This window comes from Anomalospiza imberbis, chromosome 12 (genome assembly GCF_031753505.1).
Source record: "Anomalospiza imberbis isolate Cuckoo-Finch-1a 21T00152 chromosome 12, ASM3175350v1, whole genome shotgun sequence".
Classification (NCBI taxonomy): Eukaryota; Metazoa; Chordata; class Aves; order Passeriformes; family Viduidae; genus Anomalospiza; species Anomalospiza imberbis.
Genome location: NC_089692.1, coordinates 14773475 through 14791960, shown reverse-complemented (window position 1 = coordinate 14791960; position 18486 = coordinate 14773475). Strand labels below are relative to the sequence as shown.

Here is an 18486-nt window from a genome sequence, read left to right as displayed (position 1 = left end):
ACAGAAAGGTTCTGACAGACATTTATTGGGGGGAAAAAACCAAAAACAAACCTCTAAGAATGGGCTAGTGGATGTAGAAAGACATAACTCAGTCCATGTCCCTCTGTTCCTCCACCCTTCCAAATCCTCACCCCCAAAGGCAAGCACATACGACGAGTCCTGTTTAAGTCACATGTTTTAAGAGGTCCAGGTAGACCTTAGATCCAAGGACAGTCTGAAGACACTGATCCTCTGCAGCCCTGGGTGCCAGCAGGGATGTCTGAGAAGCCAAGAGAAAGTCTCTTGGTTCAGGTCCTTGAGATGCACCAGCACAGTGGCACAGTGTCCTTGCCTGTGTCAGATGAAGCCAAAGGGGCTGGTCCCCCATGGCAGCTGAAGTCCCTTCTGTATGGAAAGGGCATCCACCCCACAGCAGGCGTTTGTGGGGTGGTGGCTGCAGTCCTCAGCAGCTGCACAGCAAGAGCGGGGCCCTGGCCCACAGGGCCGAGCGACAAGAACCGACAGCACAAGCAGGAAGGAGGGGTGACAGCAGGCTCAGAGCCCTCCTGCAGGGACAGGCCAGCACACAAAGCAGCTCAGAGCTTGATGCTGAGATGAAGAGCTGAAATGAAGCAGCTTCCCTACAGGACTGTGTGGGGCCCTCCACCCGCCAGGGCCCCTGCCACAGCACACACGTCTCTCCACTCAGGTCCTCCATCCAGCCCGTAAGGCACCAGGGCTGAGTGGGCGACCAGCCAGGCAGATTCCACTTCCCCACCATGCTGGAGAGGGGCAGGGGGAAAAGACAGACACATGGAGAGATCTGAAATCCAGCCAGACCACGAGTAGGGGAAGCTTGGCCACCTGTATTTGTACATGAGGAGGTGGTGGCCGTTAGTCCAGGACAGCCATGAGGAGAAGCAGTTCCCGAAAGGCACTACCATGGCGGCCGCTGAGCCCAGACTTGTTCTTGACAATGTTGCTGATGTTTTTCAGCTGCTTGTAGCACAACTTGCATTTGTGAAGCCTGGAAAAAAATTACAGGAGACACAGCATGAATCCCTAGCTGCCTGAGGTGTGCCAGTTCCTGCAGTGCCAGAGAGGCAACTCAGGCAGGAGAGAAAAGCCCTGAAAATGGCCTGGAAGAGGCTGAAATATGAGCACAGCTCTGCGAAAACACCAGCCATTCAGCCCATGTCCTGATGAGACAGGAGAACAACATCCACATAAGGGCTCTTTCAGCCCTCTTCCCCCTTTGGCAGTACAGTCCAAGGAAAAAGGAGGTGCTGTTTTCCAAAAGCCAATTCCCAGAGAGGAGCTATCCTGTGAATGAACTCAAAATCCAGGGGCTGGCTACCCAAATCGTATTTCTTGTGAGGCAGAGGGGAAAGCCACAGGGTGGTTTTACTCCCAATACTTTGCTTAGGTATGACTCAATGCACAGAGGCAAAGGGAAAGGCAGTCCTTTTCCTCTGAGCACAAGGGATTGGTGTTTGCAGTCAAAAGGAAGGCATGTCCAGTCTGGTATCAGAGCCCTGATGGCAAGGGCAAAGCTCACCCAAGAGAAAGGCTGGTCCCAGGAGGGAGCAAGTGGAAGCGTGTGCCTCACCTTTCCTCTCTGCTGATGTCCACTCCAACAGAAGGTGGTGCAGCGAGCATGTCTGTGATGAGCGGCAGGAATCTCTGGAGAATGAGTTTCAAGGATGTGCAGCCAGTCTGCACGTAACTGAAAAACAGAGAACCGAGTCCCACTTGAATGTCATTCCTGTCCCCCTAGCACACAGCTCTCAAACAACTCCACTCCACCACCTGTAACCAGGGAAGGAGAGCAACAGCCAAGTACCAACAACACATCTGAGTTCCAAAGCTTTCACAAAGCAAGTCTGTTCCAAAGGTCCTGGCACACACTCCACCCAAGGGGGACCTCTCTGCTCAAGGGCAGAGACGTCCTGCCAAGGGAACCTGGCAGGAACCTCTCTCTCAGAAGAAAGGAAGAGCAAAAGCTCCATCTTAAGAGAGGCTGCATTTTTTTCCCCTAAAGATGAGTCCCCAGGGCTGTTGCAGGACTTCACTCCTTGTCCCAAGCTGACAGCTTCACTCCCAGTAGTGTGCAAAGCCCGTATGTTTTACGTGACCCCTCCTGCCTGCCAGAGCTGTCTTAAACCAAAACATCTATGACAAATCCCACTATCCTGCTCTTCCTGCCCATGCATACTTTCTGTATCTTTTCCCAAACACACCTGGCAAATCCATCATTCTTTTTCAGGCATCATATCAGCATGAGACTGTATCTGCAGTGATTTCTCAGCTTTTTCTTTCAGGTACAAAATACCCAGCACAGTTCCCCTATCACTACCTACACCCTGTCCCTCAAGCACACTATGTTCTTGAGGCCTCACCTTTCATATTTACTTTGGAGTAGTTTTTCTATCTGTGGCAGGACTATAGTACACAAATCCAGCTTCCAGAGAGACCTGAAAAGAAAAGGACATATCCTGAGACTGGAGACTGAGGCTTTACAAAGCTGAGCCGACACAAATAAGACTTCCTGGCAAATGCCCAGACACACACAAGTTCACAGAGCAAGTTCACTGACTCCCCCTCGTGAGAGAAAGCGGCAGGTTCGGACATACATATTTCATTGACTCTCAGCAGAATCACTTTATGAAGCCCCAAGACTTTGATTTTCCTTGGCCCCAAATAACTCCAGCAGTTACTGTCACTGCAGGCTTGAAGATGTGACTACAAGCACATGAATTTCATGCTGCCATGGCCCACTGGACACGGGGCAGGTACAAGGCAGAGCTCCCACCTCCCAGTCAGGCAGCTCTTGCACATCCCAGGGGCTGACCCCATCCAGGACTCACGCTTTTTGGTTGACAATATTCAAGAGATCCACGACAACAGACAGATCATTGATTGCCACTGCAGAGTCCAGAGAATTCTGAGAGAGAAGGGGAAGAAAAAGTCATCTATTGCAGAGGTCAAACTAGTTAGGCTAATGTAAATTAGTATCTAGTGCTGCTTTTACAAAACAAGGTAGAGGAAACATGAAGCTGGTTAGAGAAGAGAACTCTCTCATGGGAAAGTTTTCTCCATGTTTCTTTGTGACCACTCAGCTGCAGCACTCTGTGGTGCATCCCTGGGGACAAAAGCTGTGAGATCCTGTGTTTTGTATGAGGCAGAATCAGGCCCAGAGAAGTAAAGAGAGCTGCTCAGCTGCTCCCCTCGTGAGCCTCAGGCATCTCCACATGCTTGCCTTGATGTCACTGGTGCTCCACACAGCCCGCACGGTGTCCAGGTTCTTGTGGCGGCTGGTGAGCACCACGCACATGGTCTCGTGGCCTTTCCTGATCTGGGACATGGCCTCCTCATCCACCAGCTCCGTCTGGCTTTGGTTTTTCACAGCCTGGAAGTACAGACACCAGTAACAGAGCAGGATGGCACAGAAGGGTGGGAGCATTCTCTGGCCTAGGTGAGAGCCAATTTTGGTGCAGAGATTGACAGTGAATACTGACTTCCTTGCAGATGGTTGTAAAAACCTTTTGAAATGGAAATGCTCAATTTGTTCTGATTTCAGTTACTTATTTCCTGCTTTTTCTACTACATCAATCACAAACATGTTTAAAGCTTTGGAAAAACTCCCAAAAAAGGTGAATTTAAAGTAAGTTTTCAAAACCAGTATATGTTAATGAAGAAATGTTTTCACACAGATCCTTTTTTTTTTTTTGTGTGGAACACTTGTCTGGGAACTACAAGTTTTACTACAAAGCATAAATCTTACGTAATTCATTAGACTATCAATATGCTTCCTGCCCAGGCCATGATAGAACCACTACTTCCTTTACTCACATTTAGAGTTTGGGATCATCAGGATGCTCTGATTTTCAGAGACAAGGACAAGGGAGTACCCTCCCCAAGAGAGACCAAGAAGCCTCCAAGATGCAATTATTATGTACATGTAATGGCAGACACCAATTTTTCAAATGAACCACTGTCTGGTACATGGAATAGTTCAGTGACTGTCTCACCCCTTGCTCTCTGCTTTGGTCACAGGTTCTTCATGAGCAGGGCTCAACTCTGCTGTATTCATACTTATCACAATGGGGCACCCCCTTTCTGATGCCACCCAACACAGACATTGGCTGGAAAACATTGTCCAGAGACACTTACTGGGAGAAAGTCAGAGGCCTTCAGGCCAATGGGCTCATTCCTGGCTGCAGGAATTACTGATGGCTCTGTTCTGGTCAAAGAAGTTGAGGAGGCAATCGGTGGCCTCTGGACTGGATCAGGCTGCAGGAGAAATTGGGATAAAAGCTCTAGCAGGAACAGTTTGGCCCTAGTCTGATGACCTTTATTTCTGACCTGCTTTCTTCTCACAGCAGGGCCCTAACACAGAAGCAGTCTCCAGTTTGCAAGCATAATTTAAGAGGTAATAAAGTGTCTCTCAGGTACACACCATGATGCAATTAAGGTTTGTAAAGAACACAGAGATGCCCCAGCAGAAGTGCCAAGTGCTGTTATTGTTATCTGAAATTAGGGCAATGGGCTGTGGCAAGCCTGAAGGCTAAGACAGAATTCTAAAGAAGCCAGTAAAATGAATACTGGCCCATCAGCTGCTTGCCCTTTTGGCAACAAAACAGCCTCTGTTCAAGCATTTGTAGAAACCTGGCACTTGATTCTCTGAGTGTCCCAATTTTGAGATGCAAGGAGAAGCACCACTGCAAGCACAAGCAGCAAACTAAAACAACAGAGCCTGTCAGAGGCTTGGCCTTGGTTCCACTGCTAAGGCAAGACACTTAGCAGCACAAAGCCCGGAGCTGCACTTTTTCTGCCCTGCAGTGAAGGAATCAGCCTGAGCAGAAATCACAAATTCTCCAGCTCTGCACACAGTTCACAGAGGGAGCAGGAACAGCGATTCACAGAGCACACAGTACGTACGAGCTCTTGCTTTGGCAGCGAGGTCTGGACATCTGCAGCTTGGCTGGGCTTCACTGCTTCCTTTGCAGTTCCAGGCTCTACCAAGAGGGAGAGAAGTGGGAAAGCAGAAATTGATTGTTACTTTCAAGAGTTGAGAGCAAAGGCTCTGTTTAGCTATACTGCAAGGAGTAATTTCTGCCTTCAGGTAGCTCTCTCTCTTTTGAGGGCATTAACCCCATGCCCACCAAGGGGTCATTTCCATACTCACCATCCTCAGGAGGGGCAGGAAAGGGCTCATTTCGAGGAGGAGTTCGGCCTACAGAAAAAGATTTAAATAATAAATAAATGAAGGAGCATCCAAGGCTACAGATAAGTGGTAAGTCAACCTTGGAGCAGAGAAATCTCCAACAACTCCACACATGAGGGTAATCAGTGATACAACAAGCAGAGTTATCTCTTTTGGACCTTGACGCTATTGTTGAGTTTAGCTAAAAGCTTTCAGCCTTCATGGATAGAAGGGACAAAACTGACCCCTGTGGTTCGCTGCTGCTGTAGAGGCATGAAGTGTGAGACAAGGCACTGCCATGACAAATGACATTAGGAAAAATCCACCTCCTGTTATTGATTTATATAAGTAAATTAAAATAATGCAATTAACTCCTCAGAAAGAGTATCTCATTTTTATCATTTGCATAAAAATGAGATACAGACACTGCACAATGCCTCCTAAACAACAGTCTTTGTTTTAACAAAGTATTTTGCCTTTCCTTCTTTAATGAAGACTGCTGATTTTGATATACATATCAAAATTCTAAGGTAATAAAATTCCCTTAACACTCTAATCAGAACAGGAAGGCAGCACATTTGCAATGAAGCTCTGGATTCTGAGCCAGGCTTCAAACAGACATCACTGTACCCTTGTAAAGGTGCCTCCTTTAAGCCATTCACCAACACGATCTGTGTGTCAGTGTCCAAGCACAGAATATTAAAGGAAAGCTTTCTAAACTCTCCAGTCACAGGTGAAGCCTCTGTTACAGTAAGCCAAAGGTCAGTTCTATTGAATCAGTTTAGCGCCCTGATGTCAAACCCAAACACTACTCAAAAGCACTATAAACCCTGGTACTGACAAATTGCGTTCTTGGGCTGGAAGATCTCTTTGTAATCCTCCTGGTTCTGGATCTCAGCCTTTGATTCCTTCTCATCCCGGTCATCTTCACTGCTAGGACTGTGCCTCTCACTCTCTGAGTTGTGCTTCATTCTGCTGTGGAAAAAGAGTTATTATCAGGGGAAGCCATATTGTCAGAAAGAGAGAGAACACTGAATGTGTGGGACATTTCCTTAAAATCTGGAAACTCAACAAGCCAGCAGACTGCCTCACCTCTGCGGCTTGCTGCAGCTCGTTGAGGGCCTGTCATAGATGCGGCGAAGGGAGGACCCTGTGGGGGTAGGTGGCACAAGAGGCTGGTCGTCCCTGATCAACCCGTGAGGAACAGAATCTGACTTTGGGACTCTGCTGAGATCCACAACGAAGGAAGAGACTGTGCTTTGTGCAAAGGAAACTCCTATCTGCAGAGGCAAAAGATCAAGATAATTCACCAAGGAGTAGGGTGCACACCAGCCCTTTTGAGAACAGGCACGATGGAGTGACCCTGAGCAACTGTGCTTGAGGACTGCTCAGTTCAGTGCTGCGGATTTTTCAACCTGAAGTTGCCAGCAATTTATGAAAGGCTTGGATAAAATTTTTACCAAGGACAGCTTCTAAATACTGGTCAAACTAAGCTCCAGTTCTTTCCTCCAGAAGGCAGAGACACAAAGTGGAGCGCAAGGCACACAGCCTTTGGGCATGCTGCAAGCCCTGACACAAGCTTACAGGTCTGAAGGCCTGCAAGGAGGCAGCAGGATTTTATCTCATGTTTCACAGCTGCCTACCCCTGCCTCAGGAGCAGTGTCTTACCAGCTGGTTGTTGCTGATAGACAAGTCAGCTACTTTTCCCCAGTTCACCAAGACCACATCAAAACAGCGCTCTGGCTCCCAGCCGTACACACGCAGCGAATCCTGGAAGCCACTGTACAAGCAGCAGCCATCCGGGTTGAAGAGCACACACCTGGGAGGAAGGCAGGAGGAGAATCAGGCACAGCATTCCCACCTTGCTCAGTCCTTGTGGATCTCTGACTACACTGAACACCTTCAGTTCTGTTTCTAACAACGAACCTTGCAATGTGGTAGCCACCTGTGCAACCTGGTGGGCCTGAGCAGTATGTCCAGCAGCCCAAACTTCTCCTCAGTAAAGTCTCTCTCTGAGGAAACCTCCCCCATTACCCCACCTTTAGTCTCTGCCTAGCACATTTCAGTAGGAATTTAATGTACCTGACAGGAGTGGCCTCCTCTTCAATACAGCTCACAACTTGAAACTTCTCCAAGTCCCAGAACCGAACAGTCCTGTACACACAACACAACAAAATTCATTGCTCATCACTCTAGAAATCACAGTAGGATCCAGACTTTAAACAAAACACTAACAGAATTACTTCTGCAGTTGTGCACATACAGTGACCCTACAGAGAACGCTGGTCTAGCTAAGATCCATGAATCCAGACAGAGATACTTAGAGGCTCTAGACATGGACAGGCATTTAAAGCTAGCCCAGAGCGAAGGGAACACCCTGCCAGGTGCTCTGTATTACCAGAATATAGCAGGGCTGCCTGCTGTTCACACAGGATGTCAGCTGAATTTGTGAGAGGCTTGGGGCTACACATTGATTTCTAGTGTAGCAGCAGGTGCCATCAATTTTGGATGAGAAGGGAAGATCTCCATTTTCTGCCCATCACAGATGTCATGTCCTGCTGTCTATATGTCTGGCTCTTGCAATGGCAGGTTTGAATTGAGTGACATTCCTCTTGGTCATATTCCTACAAGGAAGGGCATCAGGAAATGGAAGAGACATATACATTTCCCTTCTTTCTCCCTCCCCTTATGTACCTGTCAGAGCTGCCAGAAGCCAAAAGGTACTCATTGGGATGGAATTCAACAACATTTACTGGGCCAGTGTGTCCTGTAAACTCAAACATCAACTTCCCAGCAGTCAGATCCCACAGCTGAAAGGAAGAAAGAACAGAGACTCTTGAACACATTTAATGTTAGAGATTTCCAATACACTTGGGATTTCCTTGTACTGGCAACTTTCTAACACTTCGCCCCTCCAAGAACAGACCCAAGTCTGTCAAAGACAGCAATAATCAGGGAAAGGATACCATCCAAATAATTTAAGGCTTTTTTTTTTTTTTTCATTATCTTTTGTTTTCCATGCAACTTGTCCCCTAGAAGTTTCTAATTTATATTTAGAGTCTGAGACAAAATATAGCAGTTCCATCTGTCCCCACAGACTGTATCTCAAACATGAACAAACAAAAATCCAAAAGCTCTGAATGCCTTAGCAATTCCTTCTTCCTGTGCTCTAGTCTCCACTTGAAAATGTAGTGAAATAACCGATCAGTTAATTTCATGTGAAACTGAAAATAAAATCAGTCCTTCATCTCCATTCCTCCATACTCCATGTGAAATATCTGAAATCATTACTTCAGTCAATACTTTCCTGAAAGCCTTCTCTTGCTCTGCTCAGTCCTGACAGCAATTTTCAGGCTGATAATCACACGTAATGTGTATAACACAAACAGAGACAGAAATTAGTCTGGTGAAGCAATGTGCTGTGGACAATTCATTCTACAACGTTACTGAGGCCAACATTCAGGTATCACCACTCTACTACATCAAAACATTGATTTTTCTGTGAATAGCCTCTCCCAATGTGTCTTCTGGATAAGGGCATTTCAACCCATGCAGCTCTTCCATGGGTGTTGTGGGCCATCAGACAGGCTCCCCATAAGAAAACCAATCTCTGCAAAGCCATGGGGCTCAGCCAGCTGCCAAATGAACTAAGGGTATTTATGAGTGAGTGCTGGTAATGCCTGGTAAAAAGGCAATCCCAGCATTCCCATGTGCCACAAGCACATAAGGAAAGTGTCACAATAAATTACCTTTACAGTGTGATCATCAGCAGCAGAGGCCACCCATTTCCCATCAGGGCTGAAGCGGAGACACCGAACTGCTTCTGTGTGACCCTGAAATCAGGAAAACAAACAGTATTCTGGCTTTTGTCTTTCAATCCTATACAATATAACAAACTAAAACCAATTAAGTGTTTTACAGAGCTCACAGCTTGCAGAACACAACACTGTACTCAAGACACTACACCCAGCCACACTAAATGTGTGTAATCTCTCTCACCTAGTCACTTATGCCATCAGTTTAAGCATGGTAAATACAGATCTGGCTTCACTAAGAAGAATCAGTTCTAAATTACAGACTTACATATGGTCAGATAGAAGTGCTGTGACACTTAGTCTCTGGTTTCTACATGAAATTAATAAACAGCAAGTTCTTCAGATAGAAAAAGGTCCCAAGAACAGAACCAACTCAGTGCAGTGGTAATACCATTAAGAATATAAAGAAACCCTCACAGATGCTCTCCATCCCCCATTGAAGCCATCCACACTACAGCACATGATACCCATTGATATCCTATAATATCCATTTCATATTCTCATACAGCTTGCAGAGGCCTGCTGAAGTTTGCCAGGCCACTTCACGAATCATGCAGATCTTATTTTCATGCTGGAAAACCAGGAAATTCATTGTACATAATCACATTTAGGTTGGCTCACAAGTCCTCAAAAGAAATATTTCTCCCCTCTTTGCAAAACCTAATGAAATATTTTACCTTGAATGTGAAGATACAGCCTTTTCTTCTTACATCCCAGAGCTACAAGCAAGAAAAGCAAACAAATTGTATGTTTAGAGCAGTATGTTGGGAGCTCAAGGGTCCTGCCAGAACAAGGGATCTCTGGGTCACCAAGCTAACAGATACTGCAGAATGAATGGGCTGCTGAACCCCTGTAGGCCTTAGGGGTATTTCTAATTCTCCAAGTGAGAATCACTCCTGGAAGGTATCTCTTACTACAGCAGCTCAGTTCTGACAGTCAAACACCAGCCTGAGGAAGCAGATACAATCCACAGCAACCAGGACATCTTTGTTTGCTCACACCAGGTCTTGGCTGGCACCTTACTCAGAACCACATTCCACACCAGAGGAGTCACATTTATGAGCTGGCTGTGAAAATACACACGCGGATTTCACAAGCACTCACAAACACACCTGCCCACACATGGAAATGATGATGTGCAGGATCCACCAACAGCTTGACAAAAAACACGTTCTGGCACTCTTCAAAACAAAGACACTGCAAGTAAAGAGGGAAATCTCTGGTGGAAGCTGGGTTTTACCTTAATGTTGGTGTCCAAAGAGCCAGATGCCACAAAGCTTCCAAAAGGATGGAAATGAAGGCTGCAGATATTCGCTTTGTGACCTGGTAGGGTACGAAGAACTGGGAAAAGGAGAGACAGAGCAGAGAGAAAGAAGAGGGGAAAAACATTTAATAGTTCATTTCCACCAGACACCATGCAGAAGTGTAGCCACACTATCCCAACCATTATTTTATGGAAATGCCTCTGACTTTACCCCAGCAATGCAAAGGAACAGCAATAGAAAGTTCATGATCAATGAACTTAATGACAGTTCTGTCCTTAGGTATGGAAACTACAGACAGAACTCAAAAGATCTTCATTCTGAAATGAGGCAGCTGGCAGGCAGTGCATCTTTCCATTTGTTACACAGACAGCAAAATGGGCCAGAGGAGGAACAGTTTTGGCTGGGAAGTGAAGTGAAACAGTCTTGATTGCCTGCAGCATTCACCCTGCAGTTATTAGACAGACCTTTTCCCAGGACTCTGCACCCCATCCAGGCACCACCTCTTAGGTTCCAATATTCACCCTGGAGTCCTTCAATTGCCCCTTGCAAGAATTACCATAAAGACAGGAAGTGGATGCTTAGGAAGCAGGAGACAAAGAAACGACCAGTGTTTCAGTAAGTCATCAAGTAACACCTCCTGTAATTCTGGAAACCAGAAAGGACCAGTAGAACTGGTACATCATATCTCGGCAAGCAGTGACAAATGCAGAGCTTAGCTCTAAGAAAAACTGCTCAGATAATAACAAGGGCAATCCCTCTCCCTTATCTGTCATCTGGAACAAGCTGATGATTCCCCTGGCAGAAATTAGCTCTTGAACCAGAACTGGGGTGGACATTTGCAAAGACACTGGCTCATAAGTCTTCTAATAAATGCAGCCAGATCAGCTACTCCCCATAGGCAGAGCCAAACTATTCCATAACTGAACTGATTCTAACTGTCTGAATGACATCAGTGCTTTCCATTATTGATGCTGCCTGTGGTTTGCCTCCTTAGATCAGCCAGTGTAAGTCTATTTTCATTACACATTCCTTCTATGAACAAGTAGTAACCTATAAGAAATATTCAGTCATTTCCTGGTATTCCTGCTGGAATGCACTCAAGTGATTTATGATACCTTTGCAAACTCATTCTAGGATTTGAGGAAAATGCAATAAATAAAGCATGACTCAACAGTGGCCTTTAAAGGATCAGAGCTTGATGAGTTCATAGCTTTTACAGTTTATTAAAAATTAGGCCTTTGTGGAACATAGAAATATATTGTAAACTGGAATACAGATTTTGACACACTCAGGTCAAAACCACAGAAACTAGTTCCTCAGATCAGTGTCCCCAAAACATGTCTAAATTTCTGCTCAAGCATGAATAGCCAGCTCTATACCCTCAGCAGAAGGACAAAAATGGCAGATGCAGATGAAGATGAAAGCAATACGAGGCTCCTGTTCCTTCTTAAATCAGGAACCTTCTGGTTCAGTATAGGCATTAAACATAAGGATTCCTCAAAAAGTGTGTATGACCAGGAGCAAAAACTCATGGGCACATACCTTTGGCAGCTTCCAGGTCCCAAACTCGAATGGACCCTGACCGGGACCCTGCAACTATGAGCTTCTCATTTGGGTTGACTTGTAGGCTCTCAATGGGGGTTGTGTGGCCTGTCAAGCTCTGCAAAGAAAACCATCAGGCTCAGTCAACAGCTGCTGGCACAGCCCTGTAGGAACCATGGCACTGTTCATACTCGAGGGTAACTCTTTGGCCATGAGCTGGGACCACCTGGCTATGCCACAGTCCTTTTTCCTCAGCAGCCAGCAGGGTAGCAGGGCACTCTAAAGCCCATCACTGCACTGAGCACAGCACACCTGTCTTCCAGCATTATCTTTGGAATAACTTTCTGGGGCACGCTGACTAAGTTTTAAAGGATGTATCAACAGAGACACAGGTAGTTAAACATTAGGTGCGGATGCTCAGACAAGGTTGACACATTCTTACATCATAAAAATTGTGCTGTAGTAGCACAATGCCACCGTGTTTGCTCTAAATAGGTCATCTAAGTGTCACAAACCAGTTACAAAATCCAAGCAAGAGCAAAAGCAGGGCTATTTTGAAACCTTCACCAAGCACCAAGCCATAGGCTGCTGCCAGCAATGGATGTCACAGTGACAGCATGGTGCTAACACTGAAGTACTGACATGAGGCATAAGGCAGTAATTCACATAAAGTTCCTTTCATCCTTGAGCACCTGAAAGCTTACAAATTACATCAGCATTTTGAAAAGGCCTATATTTTAGTAAAACACAAAAATATTTAAAACTAGCTCTAGAAAACAAATCCCACCATTGCAGACTTTCTGCTTGCCAAATAAGCAGTATTCTCTGCTTTAGTCCATCCTCAAATGTCTTTTTAAATAGCTACACTAGCTCTGTGCCTCCTACACACATACAGAGGCTGGGAATGCCAGTTGGAAGCTGCCTGTTCTGATGGAGCTTTCTTAGGAATCTATGTGCAATTGAAATCCTTTAAAAAATCCACAGTTGCAACTGCCATTACTGAGAATTAGAGCTCACACTGAAACCAAGTCCCAATGTTACTTGAAAAGTTCCTCTTCTTCCTCTTTCCCAACACAAACATCCATAATCATTATACTATAAACACTGAAAATGAACTTCAGAGGACAACCCCAAAAATCAAGGTTCTTTTGATATACAAGAATGGCACAAGCAGCTTCAGTCAGTCCCTGCCTCTCAGAAACAGCAGCTCTCGGCATCTGTGGTTCCAGGAAGCACAGAAGAGGCGCAGCTCTGCCACCACAGAAAGGTACAGAGTTAGTCCTTCAACCTTCTTCTCTAGTAAGGCAATAATCCACTTTCAAACTGGAGTCATGCCACCACCAAGGGCCTGAAAAGACACTGCTTAACTAAACTATGCAAAAAGCATAGCCCTGCCAAAGGTGATCATTCACACACTTAATGAACAGAAAAATAAAGTAGACAAATTCTCCTTTTAGCCTTTTTGACCTGACTTTCCTGGTTTTTTTCTCACAAGGCTCACACTGGCTAGAGCAACACCTTTGATACCACAACATTATTGTGTTGTTAATTAAACAAATGACAGGAGATGTGCTAAAGTTGGTTTTATACAACACCCACTCAGAGTGATGCAGGATAGATATCTGTTAAATATATATTTATGATGCTCTTTAGTGATCACTGCTGGGGTAACCCTACCCTTGCTAACACATTGCAAGCAGAGTTACTCCTCCCCAGCCTACAGCAAACTATTGTGGCAACCTTCATGCTGACAGTTAGGGCACAGGTGGGAATGCATCCTGCTGGGGATATCTCCTGCTGTGACTGCAAACCCCAGGGTATAAAACTGGCCCCTGTAGCCTGCACTATAAAACTATAGCTGTTCTTGTACAAAACTCTTCCTTTAATTATTTGTAGCCTGGTAATACAATAAAGCACAGTACTTATTATCTGGGTAAGCACTGGTCCAGCTCAAGCATTCCCACAATGTCTCTAGAGCAGTGGTCTCACCAGGCACCTAGTTCTGTCCCTATCTTTAGCTAGAATCTTGTTACACAGCTTTGTGTTGGCAAACTCTACTCAAAAGTCCCACAGGCTCCACCCCAACAATCTTTCCCCTCATTCTCTACCCTCCAAACCTCAGAATTAATATTCCCATCCCCCAAAAGCTGAAAACAGGCCTGTTCTTACCATGATGCAGTTGGGCTTGCTAACTGACCATATGTTGACCCGACAGTCGTCTCCTCCAGTGGCCAGCATCCGGCCTGAACCTTTTCCCAGGACTACTGAGGATACATTGCTGCTGTGGGCCATGATCTCTTCTGTAGAAAACAAAGCAAACACTTATTACAGATCAGTAATAAAAATTTTCAACCCATCCCTCCAAAAGGTCTAAAAAAATTCTTTCTCCAGAAACACTTTCCGGTTTCCACTGGACAAGCTGCAGCAGCCACTGTTCAGATAAGAAGTCACACTATTATCTTGCTTTGAACAGTCCTTCTTGGCCCTTCCTGCTGCACTTCAAACATTTGCTGACCAAAGTTTCATGACTCCAGTGCTCACATGGCTTACAAAAAGCATCTTCTCTCACTTGCAGCAGCTCAGGAGCTTTTAAAGATTTGCTCAAGTGCAGCAAGGCACTTTACCTGCAAAAATGCACAGCAGCCAGAGTCATCTAGTGAAAGGCCCTCTAATTCTGCTCTAGAGAGCAGGAGCAGACAGTCCAGCCTGTGAGGAACTGGCAGAGGAGCAGCAGTATAGTTTGTTACCTTACCCAGAAAAAAGCCAGACTCAGCAGTGGGGAGAGGTGGAGCTCCCTTCCCTGAGCTTTGGCAGAGGCTTTGCTACATCCCCACTAGAGAACACAGGCAAAACTGAGCACTGCAGGGCATGCAGCTCTGACAAAGGAGGGTGAGTATCCATCCAAATGGGCAGAAACTAACAAATCTGATTGATGCTAAATTACTGTAAAAAACTGAGAGCTGAGGGGACGCTCTGACACTGCAACAATAGAACTCTATGAAAATCCCATCATAAAGAAACCAATTTGGGGCAAAAAAGAAGCCAAATTAGCATATTTGCTTACACATCTCACAGTAGAATTTTAAATTCACTCAAAATTTTGGCAGGGGCTTTTGACAGATGCATTTACCAATATCTTAATCTAACTGTTCTCTTCTTTGAAACGTCACAGGTTTTGCATGCCTAATAGTTATGAAACTGTAAAAATGGTTATGAATCTATAAAAAGGCTAGGTAGCATCAACTCAGCTTTCATCCAGATTGTTTGGCTGGGAGGAGCAATGCGATCATTTTACATGCAAAACTAATCCAAAAGCATTTGAGATGGCTGCAATAATAATTACAGGTACTTTGATCTCAAACTCTCAAGAGTGGTTTTCTGAAAGCAAAACTGCGCAACTTTCACTTGGGCTGGAGAAACACCTTTCAAATTACAAAGGTGACTGGACCATAAACTACATGTGAAGGGCAAATCTGAAAATATACCTGCATTGTGTTGAAAGACCAAACTTCCACATAAAAATGCTAAAACAAAGCCTGTAAGGATATACAGACTATAAGGTAACCAAAAGTACAATTAGCATTACTACACCAGCTCACTAGTTAAAATTGCAAGGACAGATGCTGAGCATTGCTGCTAAAACTAGTGTGTCAGCAGCTCCACTTTTTCCTGTCTTGATTTCCTTCTTAATAATATATTGTAAGTTTAAAAGTCATTGTGGAAGCATCCAACCCTCTGTTCCTAAAAGCCAGGTGATAAACTGATGTCTGCCTTGGGCAGAGAGGTTCATTTGCTCTCCCAAAAATCCCTTAAACCCATAAAATTTTTATTTCATGAAGTTCTTGTCACCAGCTATCACCCAGCAGCCCAGTAACATTCAACTCCTAATTAGCATTGCTGAGACATCCCTAACACTCAGAATGCTTTTCCCTCTAAAAAGGATGCTAAGGTGGGGCAGCACCCAGCAAAAATAAAGATCAAGAATCTCTGCACAGCTATGGAAAATAGAGATGGACAGACTTCCAGCTCTTCCTGCAATTAGAGTTTCAGGGATGGGAAGCTAACATAGCAAACTGGCTTTCTGCTCAGAAAGATACAAAATTCCTAAGTCAGTAATCTCAGATGACTCCATGTGTTACCAGCCAAGGACACTATTTCTGACAGCCAGTTTCCAGAGCCCACTCACTGACTAAAGCAACTGATCACATCCTATTGCTTCTAAGCATTCCTCAACAGCCCCTATGAAATAACTCATCAGTGACCAGCTAGAAATTGGCAGTCAGCAACTGTCTACTGCTCCTTCAGAGGAAGAATAATGGACATTAAACCAGCAGATTCTTACTGTCTGTTGCAAAGGAATTTCAAGAGGGTGGGACACACAGGCCCTGCAAAGATCACCTCATTTCTCCTGCAGCAGAGACCTCAGTGAGCCTTATGTAACAAGTGAGCACCAATGAAGGAAAACCCCATAGAGGCTACGTTTGGGGCCTTCTCCCTGATACTGAGGGGATGCCCCATTATTATGTGGCTCACAAGAGCAGTTTCCATTGAATGACAGACTATGCTGAGTTGGAAGGACCCACAAGGATGATCAGGTTCTACTCCTCCTTGTCCTACACAGGACAATCCCCCTTTTGCCTGAGAGCGTTGGCCAAACAGGACAGGCTGTAACAAACAGGCTTGGTGCTGTAAGTACCTCCCTGGGGAGCCTTCAACTGCTCCTGTGAAGAACCTTTTCCTAATATTCAACCTAAACATCCCCTGGCACAGCTCCAGAGGCTCGCTCAGGTCCTTTCATTGGTCACACACAGCAGAGATCAGAGCTGTCCCTCCAACGCATTCAAGAAGAAGCTGCAGCTCATTATAAGCTCTGCCCTCGGTCTCCTTCAGGCTGAAGAAGCCAAGAGATCTCAATCACTCCTTTGCATGGCTTCCCCTCTAAACCTTTCACCATATTCACAGCCCTTCTTTGGATCTCTCCAAAAGTTTTCCAACCTTCTTAAACTGTGGCGCCCAAACCTGCCCCCAGGACCGGAGGTGAGGCTGCACCAGCACAGAGCAGAGTGGGACCATCACCTTCCTCGCTGCACCCCAGGGCACAGCTGGCCCTTTGGGGTACCAGGGCACACTGGTGACTCATTTTCAACTTGACACCGACCAGGAACCCCACGTCCCTTTTTGTGGGACTGCTCTCCAGCCTCTCATTCCCCAGTCTCTCCGTACATCCAGGGCTGTCCCTTGACAGGTGCCCCATCTCTCACTGCCTCGGTTGTTCTTGTACTACAGTAGAGTCATGTGTGGCTAGACAGGCACTTAGCTTAGCGCTGCAGCAACTATCGGGAAAAAATAAAGACAGTGACCCTTTGAAAACAGCACTGACAAGGCCACGCTATTCATTGTGCCGCTACGTTCTCCAACAGGACTTCCAGGAGTTAAAAATTCCAGTCAGCAATGCAGAAAGAGGGCTGGGGCACCATATGCAGGGCAGGGATGAGGTGGTTCCTACCCCTCCCCGCTCCCAGCCGGGGCGGCTCCCCCGCCCGGCACTCACGCAGCTTCCATGCCGTCTTCGTGGTGACGGCCACGGCCATGGCTCAGCGCGGCGCCTCTCGGGCGGGCACCGCCTTCCTCCTCCCGGCGAGGCTCCGCTCCGCTAGCGCGTCCTACGGCCAGGCCGTGCACCGGGGCCGCCCGGCCGTCCTGCGGGCACTCAAACACGGTCACGGCGAGACTCTCCTGAGAGGTGGCGCGGCGGGGGACGAGGCCTCACCGCTGACGAACATCACGGGATGGGAGCGCTGGCCGGGGCGAGGGCGCTCGCCTGGACGCTGGTGGCGGCGGGGCCCGGCGGTACCGGACCGGGACCCCCTGCCCGCCACCGCCCCGCAACCGGCCCTTCACAACAACCCGCGCCGCGCCGGGCGGTTGCCCGGGCTCCGCGCGCCGCTCGGCCAATAGGAAGCGAGGGCGGGGCGGTTGCCATGGCGACGGCAGCGCGGCCGCCACTCGCAGAGCGGCTTCTTGGCGGAGCCCCGCGGGCGCGGCCAATGAGGAGGCGGCGCTCTGCATGGGGGCCGCCATTTTGCGGGGCCGCCCTGAGGGGCGGGGGCCCGGCTGCTCCCGCTCTGCGGCCGGTTCGGGTCCTGCAGCCGCTCCGGAGCTGCCGTGAGGGCGGCCGGGGTCTATCCTGGGCCTTGTCGCTCGCGGCCCGCCGACGGTTGAGGCCGTCGTGCCCCTGGGCTGCGGCCGCTGTGTCCTGCCGGGCGGGTCACGGGTGTCTCGGACACAGCCCCGGTGGGAGCGCGACTCTTGCGAGGCTTCTGTGCCTCTCCCGCCCGGCTGAGGTGCGGTCGCGCCGCTTGCGCGTGTTTCTCGCAGTCTTTGAAACCAGTTACTCCATGAAGAGAGAAAAATCCAATTAATTTGATGCTACTCCTTGATAATGACCTAAGAATGAAGGCTGAATTTCAGGGATCATATCTTTCCAGCTCAGGAGCGATGCATGCCGACAAGAGGGAAATCGGGCAAGAATGGCAGGAGGCCTTTGTGGATGGATAACAAGCTGCTGAGCAGCAGAGGAAAAAAAAAAGACGACTGTAGAAAACAAGAGTTTTTTCTCAGAAAGGAAAAAGAAACTTTCAGGAAGTGGAAACGAGGACAGGTGGTCTTGGAGGACTAC

General features: G+C 47.0%; 1 protein-coding gene across 2 annotated transcripts; it reads right to left on the bottom strand.

The window, feature by feature from the left end:
- Nucleotides 1-830: 830 nt before the first annotated feature.
- On the bottom strand, nucleotides 831-17737 carry KATNB1 (katanin regulatory subunit B1). Of its 2 annotated transcripts, XM_068203054.1 has the most exons (19): nucleotides 17359-17737; nucleotides 13977-14107; nucleotides 11808-11925; nucleotides 10241-10341; nucleotides 9678-9719; nucleotides 8935-9018; nucleotides 7880-7995; nucleotides 7268-7339; nucleotides 6854-7004; nucleotides 6278-6465; nucleotides 6027-6157; nucleotides 5168-5215; nucleotides 4921-4997; nucleotides 4153-4272; nucleotides 3239-3388; nucleotides 2847-2923; nucleotides 2379-2453; nucleotides 1589-1705; nucleotides 831-1006 (listed from the first exon to the last, which is right to left on the bottom strand). In XM_068203054.1, the coding sequence occupies exons 1-19, from the start codon at nucleotides 17396-17398 to the stop codon at nucleotides 874-876; spliced, it is 1971 nt and encodes a 656-aa protein (XP_068059155.1). In that variant the 5' UTR covers nucleotides 17399-17737; the 3' UTR covers nucleotides 831-873. The 2 variants fall into 2 exon arrangements, 1 of the variants encoding a protein (XP_068059155.1); XR_011003432.1 differs by lacking the exons at nucleotides 831-1006; nucleotides 1589-1705 and having other exon boundaries at nucleotides 2847-3388; nucleotides 6027-6160; nucleotides 17359-17736.
- Nucleotides 17738-18486: the final 749 nt, after the last annotated feature.